This window comes from Suricata suricatta, chromosome 14 (genome assembly GCF_006229205.1).
Source record: "Suricata suricatta isolate VVHF042 chromosome 14, meerkat_22Aug2017_6uvM2_HiC, whole genome shotgun sequence".
In the NCBI taxonomy this organism is placed as follows: domain Eukaryota; kingdom Metazoa; phylum Chordata; class Mammalia; order Carnivora; family Herpestidae; genus Suricata; species Suricata suricatta.
In genome coordinates, this window is record NC_043713.1 from 82,763,868 (window position 1) to 82,780,519 (window position 16,652).

Genomic DNA, 16,652 nt, shown 5'->3' on the forward strand with positions numbered 1-16,652 from the left:
ATTCTTAGGAGGGTGTCCTGTGATGTTTTCTCTCTGGTGATCGGAGGCTTCTGGCCTCTGTGATCCGCATCCTGGCTTGCTGGGATGAGTGGGCAGGCTTGAGGTCTCTGCCAGGCACACGGCCAGGGGCTTTGCTGTGTAAGCCAGGTTCTCCGGTTCAGGTGAGTTTTACTGCTCGGGTGCTGTCTGCCTGACCCCATTGCTGTCCCTCACAAGGTCTTTCGTAGTAGGTTTGCAGAAAAGGCAGGGCTGTGGCCCACAGTCAGGTAGAACCACCTGGTCCCCCTTGGATGTGGACTCAGGATGGTGCCTTGCACACCTCAAGCCTTCGGAAAAAGGGAAAGCCTGTGTCAGCTCCCAGAGGTGGCTTCTGTCTCAGCGTTTGGAAGACTAACCTCTGTGAGAAGGCTTGCCAGAAAGTGCACCCCGCCTGCCGTGAGCTTGGGGTACCGGGCTCGTGAGCGCATGCAGCGAACAGTTATTACCTGAGCCCCTGCTGTGTGCCGGGTTCTGCGCTGTGTGCTCAGGGTGGTGACATCTGATGGGCTGCATGGAGGTGCCGGTGTAGACGCTGTTCTGTGGAGGGTAGCTGAGTGTTGCCTTTGAGTTTGAATGGGGCGCAGGGAACCCCGAAGGGATCAGCAGCAGCTGGGGGGAGGCCAGTGCCAGCACGGAGGGGATGGTGATGCAGCAGCGTTTTGAAGGCCAGACACAGGTCTGGAGGCAGAAGAGGGCCCCACAGGCTAAGGCCAGTGGGACACTTGTGTGCCTGTATTGTAAGTGCCTCTTGGGGACTGGTGGCAAAGGGGGCGGACCAGGTTAAAGGAACTTGGCTTTCATTCAGTCGCTAGCAGATTTCTTTCTTTCTCCCCACCCCCCCCAGCTTTATTGGGTAGTAATTGACATATACAACATTGCATAAGTTTAAGTAAGGTGTACAGGGGTGCCTGGGTGGCTCAGTTACGCGTCCGACTTTGGCTCAGGTCATGATCTCAGTTTGTGGGTTCGAGCCCCGTGTCAGTCTCTGTGCTGACAGCTAGCTCGGAGCCTGGAGGCTGTCTTTGGGTTCTATATCTCTCTCTCTCTTTCTCTCTCTCTTTCTCTCTGAAACCCTCCCCTGCTTGCTCTGTCTCTCTCTGTCTCTCAAAAATAAAGGAAAATTTAAAAAAAAATTAAGTAAGGTGTACACCGTGGTGCTTTGATATATTGAATAGTCAAAAGTTTCTTAATTTTTAATTATGGCAAATTTAAAAGACCTGTGAAACCAGCAGCCTACGGCAGTGACCACGTCCCTGTTGTCCCGCTCCCTGCAGATGTGCCGCCTGCTGCCTCACGCTGCCATCTCCCCTTTCCCTGCTGATCACTTTGAAGAAATCCCAAAGTGACTTGTGTATTCTCTCAAGCCTAGCCTGGGGCTTGTAATGGATTGCTCTAGAATTTTGAGGCCTGAAGTGATCAGGTGGCACTTTGAGATTTTGTTTCATTTTCAGAGGAACCACTAAGTTTCCCTTCTTTGTCTTGCCTTTCAGTGGGAAGTTGGTGTCTCCAAAGTGGAAGAATTTCAAGGGCCTAAAGCTCCAGTGGAGAGACAAGATCCGGCTCAATAATGCCATCTGGCGGGCATGGTACATGCAGTGTGAGTGCTTCTCGGGCTTCTGGCAGGAGGGGACCACAGGGGCCCCAAGGTTCTAGCACCTGGAAGTCTGTGCACCTCAGGTCCCCAGAGCCCACTTTTGAGACATTGTGCCTCAAAAGGAAGCCTCTCTTGGGCAGTCCGCAGCAATAGGAAAACCAAACCAGATCCTAATGAACTGGATACTTCTCTGCTGTCAGGCACAGGGGGCCGGTCGAGTGGTCATGCAGTTGCCTGTAATCTGCAGGAGACAGACGTGCTAGCCGGTGCTCACAGCACCCGTGCTCACTCGTAGGTTAGACGCTTGGGCCCAGTGTCGTAAAGGCAGAGGAGGGAGGAGGGGTTAGTTCTTTTCAGGAGAGTCAAGGAGGGCATGCTTGGGTTAGGCTGGCATTTCTATGAGTTACAGATTCTTTTCCTTTATTTTCTGAAATCTTGTTTTCAAGGGAAGGAGGAGGAAAGAACACTTGGGAGGGTCCCCCTTGAGGGGCATGTGGACAGAGCGGCAGCGGCTCCTGCAGGGGTCTAAGTCATAGTGATGATGTCTCCTTTCTCTGCCCAGATTTGGAGAAGCGCAAGAACCCCGTGTGCCACTTCGTCACCCCACTAGATGGCTCTGTTGAAGTAGATGAGCATCGCAGGCCAGAGGTACTTGGCACGGGACCATCAGGAGCTGGAAAGAATCCTCCCTCATCAGGAGGAAGCACCTCTCCCAGGGCCGGGGCTGGGGGTGATTCTGCAGTGGGGTTCAGGGAGGCGCTCTGGCCACGCTGCCCTGGCAGCCCTGGTGACCTTGCAAGGACCAGATGAGACAGGCCACGGGACTCCCCTCTTCTCTGACTGGGCTGACCTGAGGACTAAGGGGTTCTCTCCTTGGGACTTACTCTCCACCTTCCCTTCATGTTGGCATTTCTCTGGAAGTCAGTAGGCAGGGATTTGGTCTCCTTATAAGACAGATATCTTTATTTTATTCTATTTTTTTAAATAGTTTATTGTCAAATTGGTTTCCATACAACACCCAGTGCTCTTCCCCACAAGTGCCCTCCTCCATCACCACCTCCTCTCTTCCCTCCTCCCTCCCCCTTCAACCCTCAGTTCGTTTTCAGCATTCAATAGTCTCTCAAGTTTTGCGTCCCTCTCTCTCCCCAGCTCTCTCTCCCCCTTCTCCTCCCCCTGGCCCTCCATTAGGTTTCTCCTGTTCTCCTGTTAGACCTATGAGTGCAAACATATGGTATCTAAGACAGATATCTTTAACAAAGGATGCTTTCAAAGGGTGCCTGGGTAGCTCAGTTGGTTGAGTATCTCTTCTTCTTTTATGAAAAAATTTTTAATGTTTGTTTATTTTTGAGATAGAGAGTTGAACAGTGAAAGGGCTGAGAGACAGAGACACAGAATCTGAAGCAGGCTCCAGGCTCTGAGCTGTCAGCCCAACGCGGGACTCAAATCTACAAACTGTGAGATCATGACCCAAGCTGAAGTCAGACACTTAACCGATTGAGCCACCCATGCGCCCCAGGCGTCTGACTCTTGATTTTGGCTCAGGTCATGATCTCAAGGTCATGGGATTGAGCCCCACATCGGGCTTCATGCTGAGTGTGGAGCCTGCTTGGGATTTCTCTCTTCCTCTCTCCCTCTGCCCCTCTTCCCAGCTTTTAGGCATTCATGCATGCATGTTTGCTCTCTCAAAAATAAAATAAATCCTTAAAAAAAAGTAAACTCAAGATCTTTATATGCTGAGATAGAAAGATGCTGAAGAAATAGTAAATGAAAAAAAAAGTTGCACAACTGTATTTTAGTAACTTTATGTTAATTTTTTAAAGTGTATAACTAGGAGCACCTGGCTAGCTCAGTCAGTTCAGTGTCCGACTTCAGCTCAGGTCATGATCTCACAGTTTATGGGTTCAAGCCCCACGTCAGGCTCTGTGCTGACAGCTCGGAGCCTGGAGGCTGCTTTGGATTTTGTGTCTCCCTCTCTGTCTGCCCCACCCCTGCTCGTGCGCACACATTCTCTCTCTCTCAAAAATAAGCAAATTTAAAAAAGTAAAAATAAAAAATAAAGTGTATCTATGTGATTGTGGGTGTGTAGGAAAAGTCTAGGAGGATATACAGAAATTCTTTATTGGCGGGTACTTCTGGGAAGGAGGGTTTCAGGGAGGTGGGTGCCCTTTACACCCTTCTGCATTGTTTTCATGCTACCCACGCACCTCTTACTGTTTGTATAGAACGGGAAAAATTAGAAAGTAACCAATGAAAGACCTTTTGAGCTGTGGGTATGATCTGATATTGGACAATAGTAAGGAACTTCATTTTGTGGGTTTGGTGAAAATACTGGGTTATTCACTGTGAAGATTCTTCACTGTCAGAGACCCCCGGTAAGTATTTTTAGGTGACATTAGTGAGTCTTAATGATACCTGGGACTCGAGTTAATACGCTCCCGCCGTAAACAAAAGGGATCTGAAAGTGAGGCGGGCTCTCTGAGGCCAGTGTGACGTCTCCACCACCGGAGCCCTTCCGGGATGTCTTGGGAGGGGCGCACGTGCATGATGGAAAGGCTGAAGTAGCTGCCCTTGGAAGTTGCTTTCCACCTAGAACTTCTGTGATTGGCCGTTTGTTTTCACCCTTTGAAAATGTGGCCTTTGGATAAGGCATTCAGTGCTACCCTTGGCTCTCTCTGTAGGGCTCTTCCAGTGCTGGGGCTGAGAGCCCTCTCCCTCTCCCTCTCCCCCTCTCTTTCCCTCCCCCTCCCTCCCTCTCCCCCTCTCCTTCCCTCCCCCTCACTGCCCCTCCCCCTCCCCCACCTGAGCACTCCGGACCCTTGGGACCCAGGCCGCCCAAGCTGCCTTCGGTTATCTGAGGGCATGAAATGAAAGCGCATCCTTAGGTGGAGGTTAGTTGTAGCACAGAGAGGCAGGGCACATCTGAAGGAAGTGGCAGGCACGTGGCAGGGTTCTCTGAGCCGGACTGCCCGGGGCTGACTTCCAGTGTCTGGCGTGTCCCTGTTTTCAGGTTGAGTTCTGCCAGTCAGCCTGGATGCCCCCCTTTTGACTGTGACCTGCATCTCTTCGCAGGCCATCACCACAGAAGGGAAGTACTGGAAAAGCCGCATTGAGATCGTGATCCGGGAATATCACAAGTGGAGAACTTACTTCAAGAAAAGGGTACCTGGCTTGGGCTCCAAGAAGAGCACGTGCGAGAAGGCCCCGAGAGGAGGGAGGGACCGAAGTCCTGTATTCAGACGCCGGCCCCGGAGGCTGTGGCCCCGCTGCTGCTCCCGTGGCACCCAGTGTTCTAGCCCAAGGGATGGACCTGCCTTGGTCTTGTTACCTGGGGTCTCAGGTTCTCCCACTGCGAACCAGGGCTGTTTATTCCGCAAACACTGGTTGGGGATCTCGACTGTGCCCAGCAGGGCGTGGGGATGGCAGAGAGCGGGATCCTTCTGAAGCCTCCCAGGAGAAGAGGCCTGGGTGCTTCCAGGAGAGGCTGGGGGCCTCATCCCCTCCCAGGCCCCTGAGTGAACATCTTTTCTCCCCTTTTCCGCACAGCTGCAGCAGCACAAGGATGAGGACCTTTCCAGCCTGGCCCAGGTGAGTGCGCGGGGGGCTGGGAGGACCCTCTGGGGGACCGTCCTCTGACAGGAAGCAGCAGTGACATGGGTGGCCCCGCAGTGAAGCCTGCAGCAGAAGGTCTAGGGACATGGACTGTCCCTGCGGCTCCAGGAGGGCCTCCCCCTTGTCACACGGAGGACATGCTGGCTGAGGAAACAGGCCAGTCTCCCTGCTCTCCCCACCGCCTTAGCTTTCACAGCAGCGCTTGCGCTCTGCAAAGTAGGGTCACCCACCTCCCTGGCCTGATGTGATTGGGAACTCTAAGTTCACCAGTCTCCTTGCACTTTTCCTCTCCCTCTGTTGGCGGTAGGATGATGACATCCTTTATTGGCACAAACGTGGGGACGGATGGAAGACCCCAGTGCCCATGGAGGAGGACCCGCTGCTGGACACGGACATGCTCATGTCAGAATTCAGCGACACCCTCTTCTCCACGCTGTCCTCTCACCAGCCAGTGGCCTGGCCCAACCCCCGGGAAATAGGTAACCCGCCTCCAGATCCTCAACTTCCAGCACAAGGCAGGTTTCCTTCTCTGCCAGCCCCGCCCCCACCCTGGCTGCCCAGGGCAGGATCTGCCTCACGGCCATCTCTGAGCAGCTGTGCGGTGGGTGCATCACCTATTTAGAGCAGGCGACAAGGAGAAGGATTGGCCACCGTCACTGGCATCTGAGGGTCACATACACTGAGAGGGTGGGGACTACAAACAGGCCTTCCTGGGCCCAGTCCCTTTCCTGCCAAGCCCGTGGTGCCACTGTGAGAAGACCGTGGGATTTGTTCTGAATCAGTTTCACGTTTCTGATACTCTCCCCTTAGCAGAGGATTTGTGCCTAGGCAAAGTGACAGGGCCTCTGACCCACTGTGAAGAAAATCAAGCATTCGAGGGCATGACCTTTTACCTGGCAGCATTCAGGCATCCAGTTACCCCTCAGGGAAGAGCCCCAGACCGGAGTTAGAACCAGGGAACTCTGCATAGCTGTTCTTGGCTTCTTGGGAGTGTCTGTTCCCGGATATTCACTTCACTTTTCTTACGAAAACACACTTTCTTTCCTGCCTTCTGAGGGGGGAGAATAGTCATGAACTCACAAGAAAGTAGAAATTCCAGCCAGCTCCCTGCACTTCTCCTTGGAAGAATCTGGAATGTGAACAGGGCCAGGAGGACCTCATCCAGGCCTTTATGTGTTCCTGCAACATTGTCTGAGAAGGCAGAATGACTCCTGTGTCTCCTTTCTGACTCTTACAGCCCATCTGGGAAATGCAGACATGATCCAGCCAGGGCTCATCCCTCTGCAGCCCAACCTGGACTTCATGGACACATTTGAACCTTTCCAGGGTGAGGACTCGGGGCAGAGAGAGAGCATGGCTGCTGGGATCTCCTTTTGCCCAGGACAAAGCACACTGGTGCTTCCCTTTCATGGAGGGAACTGTTAGAATGGGCAAAGGGGAAGGCTTGGAATTTTTCCGGAACTACCTTTTTTTGGTAGTAGTTGCAAGGTCTGGGAAGGGAATCCCATTCTCACTCCTGCGGTCTCAGATCCCCAGGTTTGCCCAGGACCGTAAGCAGTTCTCCCTCTAGGCAGCAGAGGGCGCTGGCAACACAGCCGCCTCCCAGCAGTGTCCTGCAGTTAGAACCGGGCCTGTAAGAGCCCGCGAAACACCAGGCCTGGGAGTCTTTCAGAGCCCACACTAGTTGCCAGCATGAGCGGTTCCAATCAGAGGGCCTCTTTCCGCAGAGTTACCTCAGGGGGGAACGCCCTCTGGCCATGGCATTCCTCTGGGTAAGATGGGGCTCACTGCCCTGTTTGTTTGGATCTTAATTCAAGAACGCGATGGGCACACAGAGCTCAAAAGCCCCCAATGTTGTCTTTCAGACCTCTTCTCTTCCAGCCGCTCCATTTTTGGTTCCGCGCTGCCCGCTCCCGTCTCAGCATCTGCACCAGATCCCAACAGCCCACCTGCTCAGGTAGAGGGAACGGGGGTGACAGGGCCGGAGGCCAGGCTAATAAATAACCACACCGGCATGAGCAACACACCAGGGCTCACTAGACCCAGTGCTGAACACACCGTTAATGCAGAAAGAAGTTGTTCTAGCCCTCCTCGAAAGCGTGCAGAGATCTCCAAGAGGTGGGAGACTGTCATGTGCGCTTCTAAGGCTGCACACAACTTGTGTGCAGTGAGCTCTGTGCTGACCAGTTCAGGGAGGATCAGCAAAGAAAAACGTGGACCGCTAATAAAAAGAAGTTCCGTGTATTTCTTTTACTTTTTACTCAACAATGAACAGAAGAGAGTTATAAGGCGCGGGGGCTGCAGAGCTGAGTGAGGAATGGCTCTTTGCCCTGGGGGCCTCTCAGGCTGGTACCCGTATCCAGTTAGACACCAGGAACCTGGCCCCGTCTTCTTCCATCTGGCTCTGGGGAGAATTTCTTCTATAGAGACCGAGATCCTGACAATTGATTCCTTATAGCGTTTTTCTTTTAGGAAGAGGTGACCTCTAGAAGTGGATACGTGAAACCGTCCTGGGGGAGCCCCATGAGCAGCTGTGATCCCGGCTGCCTCTGCTCTGTAACAGAAGATGGCAGGGACTTTGGGGGGACCCCTGCCGGACTTCAGAAACCAGATATTCCCGGGCCTAGAGCCAAGTGTGTGCAGACAGTCTGAGCTCTGTGTTATCATTTAGTCCCTAATGGAAATAAGACCCCTGCCGATGCTGGGGGAGACACAGCTCCAGCCCCCAGACTAGCAGCAGCGGGGACGGGAGCCATCGCCTTGTCTCTCTGTGCGAGGTTCTGCTCAGGCGCCCAGCACGCCTTGTCGGGCTTTGCAGTGTGTTGTACCAGGAAGTGACGGCAAGGTGTGTGACCCAGCATTTGTCCTTCCTTTCTCAGGAGAGCGTCCTGCCAGCCCCTGCTCTCCCTGCTGTGAACCTCCCTGATGGCCTCATTTCGCCTCCTGGGGCCACCACCCTAGACCCTACGGAGAGGCAGGGCTGTGATCGAGCTCCCCGGCCTGGAGACCCCTTTATCCAGCCCACAGACTTCGGTCCCTCTGCACCGCCGCTGAGTGTCCCCCAGCCTTTCCTCCCAGTGTTCACCATGCCCTTGCTGTCTCCCAGCCCTGCCCCGGCGCCTGCTTCCCCTGCTCTGCCCTTAGCCCCACCCCTTGCCACTGCTTTGAGCCCCCTGGCTCCACCCGCCTTCCTGCAGCCCAAGTTTGCTGGAACCAGCAAGTCTCCCTCCGTCATCACGCACACGGCCTCCGCCACCCTCACCCACGATGCGTCTGCCACCACCTTCAGCCAGAGCCAGGGCCTTGTCATCACAACCCACCATCCCACGCCCTCGGTGTCCCCCTGTGGCCTGGCACTGCATCCGGTCACCCGGCCGCCAACCGCTGGGCCTTCTCAACCCTGTTTAACTTTTGTGCAACCTAAACCAGTCTCCTTGACTGGAGGGAGGCCCAAGCAGCCCCCCAAAATAGTGCCTGCTCCCAAACCAGAGCCTGTGTCCTTGGTATTGAAGAATGCTTGCATCGCCTCAGGTAAGTCAGGTGGAGGGAAGCAGAGTCTGGCCTCCCCTTCCCAAGGAATATTTATTTCCCCGTCCTGAGGCTGGCAAACTTGTGACACACACACACACACACACACACACACACACACACACACACACTGATATGAAATCAGTGTTCTGATTTGCTGCATGTGTGTGATCTAGTCTCTTGTGTACTCTCTGTGGTTCTTTTAAAGTGAGTCTCAACCCAGTTTGAAAAAGCACGGTCTAGGTGATCTCTTTCCTGGGTCTATAATCTGTGCCCTTCAAGGAGAAGTTGCAAAACAAATGTCAGGTCCCCCAGTGGTCTTGTCTTTCCTGTGGTGAGGAAAGCAATGTCTGAGCAGCAGCAGAGGGGCTAGGCTGCCCCCGGGGATGCAGCGTGGTTGTGCCTGGCCCGGCAGTGTCGGGAACAGGCCCCCTGTGCCTCAGAGACACGACCTTCGCCTTCTTGTTCTGGCAGCTGCCTTTTCAGGACAGCCACAAGCAGTGATTATGACATCGGGCCCTCTGAAGAGAGAAGGGATGTTGGCTTCTACCGTGTCCCAGTCCAATGTGGTCCTCACGCCTGCCGCCATTGCCCGGGTGAGGGGGCCCCGGACAGACTGCCAGCATCCTTGTAACCCCAGTGTGGCCCTGCTCTTGGGTGGTCCTCACCCAACAAGACTGTGGTTAGGAATGACCTCTCTCTCTTGTGTCACTCAGGCTCCTGGAGTCACGGAGTTCCACAGTAGCATCCTGGTGACAGACCTTGGCCATCCCACGAGCACCCAGCCAGCTCCTGTCTCTCGGCTCTTCTCCCCAAGCACAGTGCAGGAGTCCCTGGTGAAGGGGGAGCAAGCCTCTGCAGCGGGTTCCAGTGAGTGTGTGCTCCTGCTGGGGCGGCTGGGACTGCGCGAGTCAGATGAGAGAGCGCCCAGTCCTGGGTCAGGGAAACTGCCTGCGGGCTTCCGGGGTGTGTGGTGACGTCCTACAAGCCTGCTCGTGGCCCAGGCTAGGAAGTGCCCGCTGTAGTGCCGGATCGTCCACAGCAGCAGAAAGGCGGCAAGTGTGTGCAGTGCAACAACTAATGTACTTGGGGCCCACCACCCCGGACCTTCAGAGAGGCCTGGCTCCGAGCTGCCCATTTTGATCCAGAAAAGGGCCCTAAGAGTCCTTGTCAGTGGTTTCCAGAAAACAGAAACCACCCAACCTTGCCTACATATCAATATAGTCATCCCTTAGTTTTCAAGAACCTTCCATCTGCTGAACCCATTTCCACACTGTGGGCCTTCCATTGGCCAGATGTCGGGGTAGAACTGATTTTGCCCAGGGAAGAGCCAAGGAGCCAGGGATAAAGGATTTGCCCGATTTACCCTCGTTGCGGGTGTAGAACCAGAACCCCGGCTCCTTCCTTTCAGATGCCACATCAGAGAGGAGACCAAAGGAGCCGTCTTGTCTTAAGTAAAAACAGGGCGTGGCTGCTCCTGGAGCTCTGGGTAAACAGTTGTCTTCTCTGAACAGGAAAACACGAGGAGGAGAGGTCTCTGCTTACAGAGATCAGACGGTACAGGGGCTTGTCCAGGGAGGACTAGAAGAACAGGGGCCTCTAGTCTGGAAAGATAAAGACAGAGACTAGTTATGAGTCAGGCCCCTACCGCCATGCAAGTTAGGGCTCAGGTAGTGTCATCCGCTGAGGCACGGTGGCGTCAGAGCCGTGTGGGGAATTCCACCTGAGAGAGCGCCAGGAGGGATCGGGCTGCAGACAAGAGTGCGCTGGGTGGGGCAGCCCCAGGGCCTCAGAGGGACTCCTGAGAGACGCCAGTGACTGCAGCATGGCTGGCGTGGGAGTGGGCAGAAGCAAAGGAAGTATAAGAAAACGTGTATGTAGAGTTGAGAGAACAAAAATAAACAGGTGCCTGTGTACTAGACACACGGGTAGGAACTGGAGCCTTACCGAGGTGCGGAAACCCCAGGTTGCCTCCAGGTGGGTTTTTAGAAAGTTGAGTGAGCAGTCAGACCTTCCCTGCTGGCCGAGCGCAGGCCGTGTTCCCCCTCCATGTCCAGCCAGCCTTCTTCAGGCTTTGTCCACACCTAACAGAACGCTCCTTGGGATTCGGGCAAGGATTTCTCCAGTTTGTTCTGTGGTTGCTGCGGGAGGTTCCAGATGGGTTTCCAGGGTTCAGGATTTGCAGGGGTTCCTTACACGGCTGAGGACTGTTGGAGCTGCTATGGCCGCCATGTCCTAAGAGGAGTCTCTGTTCTTCTCAGGTCGAGATTGCCCAAACTCAGGGCAGGCCTCTCCATGTGCTTCCGAGCAGAGCCCCAGCCCCCAGTCTCCCCAGAACAACTGCTCAGGGAAATCTGCAGACCCCAAAAATGTGGCTGCTTTAAAGGTATCACAGGTCTCTCTTGGGTCTTGATTTCCTTGGAGGGATGGGGAAGAAAGGAGAATATCAAGGGACCACTGGGGCAGCTGCATCTCTTACTAGGGACACACAGGAAAGAATGACCACACGCTTGACTGGTCATCAGGAACCGGGCGTTTGCTACTTTAACCTCGAGATTAGGTTACCTCTTCCCATTCCCCCACCTGCCTGTGGGCCCTGAGCCATGAAACAGCATTGAACCCCTAATATTCCAGGAAGCCGCAGCTGTAGGAACCAGACCCGGGAAGAAGGGGTCTGAGGGTGACTGAGAGGTGCCCATCAGCTGTGGTTGTGGCCCCTTCCGAGGTCCTCCATTCTGCGGTGGGGGGCGGCCTCCCCCACCGCACCACAGTGAACTTGTGCTTCCCCAGCAGAACCGGCAAATGAAACATATTTCAGCTGAGCAGAAAAGGCGCTTCAACATCAAGATGGGCTTTGACACCCTTAACAGTTTGATCTCTAATAATTCCAAGCTGGTGAGTGGCGTTGGGTGGGTGGGGGGCCCCTGCGTTGGCCTCAGTGCCGGGTGGATGGGCAGGGCTGCCTGGCCGCTGTGGCTTTGACCCTGCCGCCCCTCCTGCAGACCAGCCATGCCATCACGCTGCAGAAGACTGTGGAGTACATCACCAAGCTGCAGCAGGAGCGGAGCCAGATGCAGGAGGAGGCCCGGCGGCTGCGGGAGGAGATCGAGGAGCTCAACGCCACCATCATGTGAGGCTGGGGACGTGCGGCCCAGGGCTGGCGCCTCGCACTCCTGCATGCGTGTCACAGAGTCCCCGTCATCTGTGGCTGCCTCTCTGTTGCAGCACTCTGGGTTTTTGTCATCCTCCTCCTTCTGAGGCCCCTCCTCTTGGGCCTGCTGTGGCCCGGCCCGTTCAGTGCCCCAGGGTCCGGCTCCACCGCAGGCAGCTCAGAGCTGCCTCTGACTCTTCCTGTTGTTGCAGCTCCTGCCAGCAGCTGCTCCCCGCCACAGGGGTCCCCGTCACCCGGCGCCAGTTCGATCACATGAGAGACATGTTTGACGAGTATGTGAAAAGCCGGACCCTGCAGAATTGGAAGTTCTGGATTGTATCTTTGGGTTTTCTTTGGTTCTCGCCCGCCCCCCAGCTGTGGGTGCACTGAAACAACCAACACTGACACCCCAGTTATTTTAGAAAAAGTCCATATAAATGGTCATCGTTGGGCTCATCAAACAGGTGGTGCCAGCTGCTGCCTCGGGAGGGGGGCCACCCAGGCCCATGCCGTGAAGTGGGTGACCGTCCAGGCTTGCGGCTTCTTGGGGAGACAGAGCAGGCCAGCTTTGTTCTCGCGGTGCCTGGGAAATAAGGTCACTTGGTTGCAAGGAGCTAGAGCCACTTACAGAGACGACCCTATAGAAGGAGGTGGGTCTCGTCTGACGCCCCCTGGCCGCCATCTCAGCCCTTGCTACGGCAAGGTAACTTCTGTAGGGAGGGTGAGCACTGCCCCTGTGATGGCCGAGAAACCAGGGCTCAGAGCGACTGAGCAGCACAGTCAGGATTTGACACCAGTTCCCTCGAGGCTGTTGTCAGCGTGTGGGCCACGTGGTCTCTGGTGCTGTCGTGAGGCACGTGCACCTGAGTGCCGGGGTCTGTCTCTGGGGCCAAGGCCCACACGCACTCAGCTTCCAGTTGTCAGCCGGGCCCCTCTGAGGGGCAGCTCCTGCCGTGGCAGTACCCTTCCAGCCACATCTCTGCCTCACACGGTCTGCACACATGGTGGGTTGGCCATGTGCCTCCTCCTTGTTACTGACAGCCCGAGGAGATGGTCGTTTGGGAGCAGAGGGTTTTAGCTGTTTGCACTCTAACGGCTGGTCTTGAAGAGAGGAGGGATAGCAGACACCAGCTCTGTTGCCTCTGCTTCACCTGGCCGGCTCAGCCCCGCTCTGCCCTCACCCTGATGGGATGAGCCAGAACCTTGGTAGGAAAATGGCCCGGTCCTTGTCCGGCTGCGGCTTGGACAGTGGGCACTAACGTGGCTCAGATCGAGGAGAAAATGGACCTCATTGCCTTCGCTAAGCTGATTGCCTAGGATGGTTGGGGGGACCTGCATGGCATGTGACTGAGAGCCAGCATGTGTGTTTGTCACCAAAGACAGGCCTCGTCCATCTCTAGACAGACCGCTTCCACCATTTGGTCTGCTTTGTGCCTCTGGTATTCTCGCCAGTCATACATAAAGACTGTTGGCTTTCATGTCATGGTGCCAGGACCCGTTGCACACCCAGGAGGCCTTTCAGTCACTGCCTCTGGACTGCTCAGTGGTCACTCACCTGTCGCTCAGTTACAGGTAGATGGGGACATTTTAGTCGAATGTAAGGGTGCGTCTGACCTAGATGTGTGTCTCTCATCCACTGTCCGTACAGCCCCAGGGGAATAGGCCAGGGGCAAGCCTGTAACTGGACTTAGTCCTCCCCACCCTCAGTTACGTGTTTGCCAGTCCTCCTCCTCGATTACGTTTTCTTTAACCCACGGGCGATGCAGTTCAGCATCATCATCAAGCCGCTGTTTGAGTCCTTCAAGGGGATGGTGTCCACCAGCAGTCTGGAAGAGCTGCACCGGACAGCACTGTCCTGGCTGGACCGGCACTGCTCCCTGCCCATCCTCAGGCCAAGTGAGTAGGGGCGCCACGGGGGCTTGCCCACCCGTGTATGAGGAGGGCCTTAGCTGCCGACGGTGCCGTAGCTAGTCCAGGCTCCGCCACGAACAACCGCCCAGCAGTGCCAGGAGCATGGGATGATGCTGTGTAGGAGGCCCTAAGCCAGAAATGCCAACCTCAGGGCGGGGGCAGACCCCCTAGCACCTCTGCTCCGCTTCCCCCCGTCCCCATGTGACCGCGTGCTCCGGTGCAGCTCGTGGTGACCGAGCATCTGCTGGGCAACAGGCCCTGTCTTGGTGCTTTCAGATGTCTTCTGATTTAATTCTTACAACTAACAAGGCTATGCCCATATATTGAGGTTAAAACAAGTGAACAAGCAGGAACAGCTTGGGATTCTCTGCCCGTCTGCAGGATGGGAGGCGGGATTCGGAGAGTTATCCTAGGGGCAGAGAGGCTTTGCTGTTGTCACCCCTCAGTTGAGCTCAGCGCTTCTCCTTCGGCGGGTGTGGGAATTACCACGCGGCCTCTGTGTGTGAGACCTTGCGTGCTGTCCGTTGTGGGGCTCAGAGCTGCCGTGTGTGCCTGTGTCCCTGGGCTAACCTCCCCCTTCCTTCCAGCGGTGCTGAATACCCTCCGGCACCTGAGCACCACCACCTCCATTCTGACAGACCCGTCCCAGCTGCCGGAGCAGGCGGCCGAGGCTGTCACCAGAATTGGCAAGAGATCGGGGGAGTCTTAGCAGCGCCTGGCGGGCACGTGGCCGTGCCTGATGCCGTGAGGCTCTTCCCTGCGTGTGGAGAGAATGCTGCACCCCATGCCTCTCTTGATGCAGCGCTCAGGGCCCCCCTCCAACTCCACTGGCCCACTGGGCCGCTCAGAATACTGCGCTCAGGTCTGAAGCAGGTTCGGGTCCTGCCAACAGCAATAGCCCATCTTTGGGAACCCCTTGCTGTGAACTCTCACTCAGCGACCTCAGTTGTGACCTCCCCTGCCCTCAGGCAGCCCAGTCCTGTCCTGCTGGCGGTCTGCGGACCCATGGTGCACAGCAGATGGGAGTAGATGGGACAAAAGGGGCAGTGCCAGCTCCTGTGAGCTAAGAGGCAGAAGGGTTCCTGTCTGGTTCTGTCCTCGGACTTGGAGATGCTCGCTCCTGTCACCCCGGGCACTCGGACAGCTCTGAGTGACTCCTGGGCCGCTCAGACATGCTCGCAGGGCAGGTAGAAGGCGTCTTTCTTCCTCCCTCAGACTCTGACCGTGTAAGTAGGTTTGGACGGCTGCTCGGGCTTGCGCATGGTAGGCTGCCTCCCGCCGCACCAGCCACCAGGGAACCTCAGCACCCGCGTGCAGAAGCGGTAGGCTGGAATGCACGTGGGACCAGAAGGAAAGCACGAGCAATGCAAAGCTGCTGCCCTTGGCTTAGAGACCCCCTCAGCGGCACTGTGGTCTGGGATCACTTTGTTCTGCCTGGTGTTGTGATGGCCGCACGTGGCTGACCTGAGAACCATAGCAGGGACACGGCCCTCGCTCTCCACCTGCTTCCAAGCCGCAGCCTCGGATGAAGCAGCAGCGTTCGGCGTAGCATCTGAAAGGCCAGACTCTGCGGGGCCGTCATTGGCCTGGTCATCTTGTCCGGATTGTTCAGCCAGGAGCCCCAAACCATAACAGTTCTCGGACCAAAGATGTCACCACACCCAAAGTCTGTCCCGTCTTGTGTTTGGAGGAAGAAATTGAGTGTTGACCGGCAGAACTCTGAGGCAGCCAGTCTTAGAGCTGTCTCTAGGCACCTCCCAGATGCACAGTGAAGAATTACACTCCTCTTTGGTCAAGGTGGAGGGAAAGCTGGGGGCCATGGCCTGGTCCTAACGGGGATTCCAGCTGGGGGTCCAGGCCCGTCTTCCTGCTGTGCCTGCAGGAGGAGCTGCGGACGGGGGGGGGGGGTCGGCGCTTTCTCTGACACTCAGGAAGCCCAGCCGATGGAACCTCCTCATTCACAGAATGTGCTGCTGATGTCCTGCTGCGGAGTCCGGAGGGCCAGCAGACTTCCCATTCGACCTCTGGCCTCCCTGCCAGAGATGGAGCCTGGGCAGTGCTGGGTGGACCAGGAATCTCGGGGCGAGGTTTGTGGGGGCTCTGAGGGCTGCTTCCTGAAGCCTGGGTCCATCCGGAGGCTCCCACTGGTTCCCGGAGGCCCACTGGAAGTGCTCAGGGGGCAGCCAGCCCTGCCTCAGCCCCAGAGATGGAGGGTGGGGGGGTGTCCTCTCCCCGCTGCCGGCCATGCCGCCGTCTCTGCTGCGGCTCAGCGACCAGTCGCCTGCTCCCGTATCTGTGCTTCAGCCCCATACAAGAGCAGCTTGGCGGCTCCCCTCAGCCTCCCCCAGAGAAAACGTGTTTACAGGCTTTCCAGATCACTTCCCTGGGGGGCGAGCACAGCACAGGGCAGGGCTCATCCTTAATATCCACTGGGAGGTGGTAAGAGAACTCGCCCTACCCCAGGATGGCCGTGTGTCTCCCTTCAAAAGGGGGAAGACCACCACGGTAAGAACTCATTAGGGTCAAAAGGAAAAACACAAGTTGTCCCCAGCGATGAGGGCTCGTGGAGGGTCATGAGCTCAGTCCCTTCCACAGTTCCTGTGCCTTTGTAAACCGCGTGGATGGCTGCAGTGCTTGGTCTGCCAAGACCTCTCCTGAATTAGCAGCCTTCCGCGCACCCTGTGCTGGGGTGTTTGTTTGTTTTTTTTTTTTAACTCCATGGGGTATAAAATTGGCCTCCTGCTTCTTCGGCCTACCTCTCCTTTTCTCCCTTTTGCTGAATTAATGTTCATGATTCTGTTCTGTTGAATATTTAAGGCT

At 55.9% G+C, this 16,652-nt stretch overlaps 1 protein-coding gene across 2 annotated transcripts in view; it reads left to right on the plus strand.

The window, feature by feature from the left end:
* MLXIP (MLX interacting protein) overlaps positions 1-16,646 on the plus strand; it is a 58,690-nt gene extending 42,044 nt beyond the window's left edge. Inside the window, exons 2-18 of one of the 2 annotated variants that reach the window (XM_029922237.1) lie at positions 1,530-1,636; positions 2,196-2,281; positions 4,703-4,792; positions 5,177-5,218; positions 5,550-5,721; positions 6,480-6,569; positions 6,970-7,014; positions 7,108-7,199; positions 8,122-8,773; positions 9,245-9,366; positions 9,487-9,640; positions 11,032-11,156; positions 11,561-11,665; positions 11,773-11,900; positions 12,134-12,257; positions 13,688-13,817; positions 14,420-16,646. In XM_029922237.1, the coding sequence (XP_029778097.1) occupies positions 1,530-1,636; positions 2,196-2,281; positions 4,703-4,792; positions 5,177-5,218; positions 5,550-5,721; positions 6,480-6,569; positions 6,970-7,014; positions 7,108-7,199; positions 8,122-8,773; positions 9,245-9,366; positions 9,487-9,640; positions 11,032-11,156; positions 11,561-11,665; positions 11,773-11,900; positions 12,134-12,257; positions 13,688-13,817; positions 14,420-14,541 (2,386 nt within the window). In that variant the 3' untranslated portion in view covers positions 14,542-16,646. The remainder of the gene's footprint in view (positions 1-1,529; positions 1,637-2,195; positions 2,282-4,702; positions 4,793-5,176; positions 5,219-5,549; positions 5,722-6,479; positions 6,570-6,969; positions 7,015-7,107; positions 7,200-8,121; positions 8,774-9,244; positions 9,367-9,486; positions 9,641-11,031; positions 11,157-11,560; positions 11,666-11,772; positions 11,901-12,133; positions 12,258-13,687; positions 13,818-14,419) is intronic. The other variant, XM_029922238.1, reaches the window with a different exon arrangement.
* Positions 16,647-16,652: the final 6 nt, after the last annotated feature.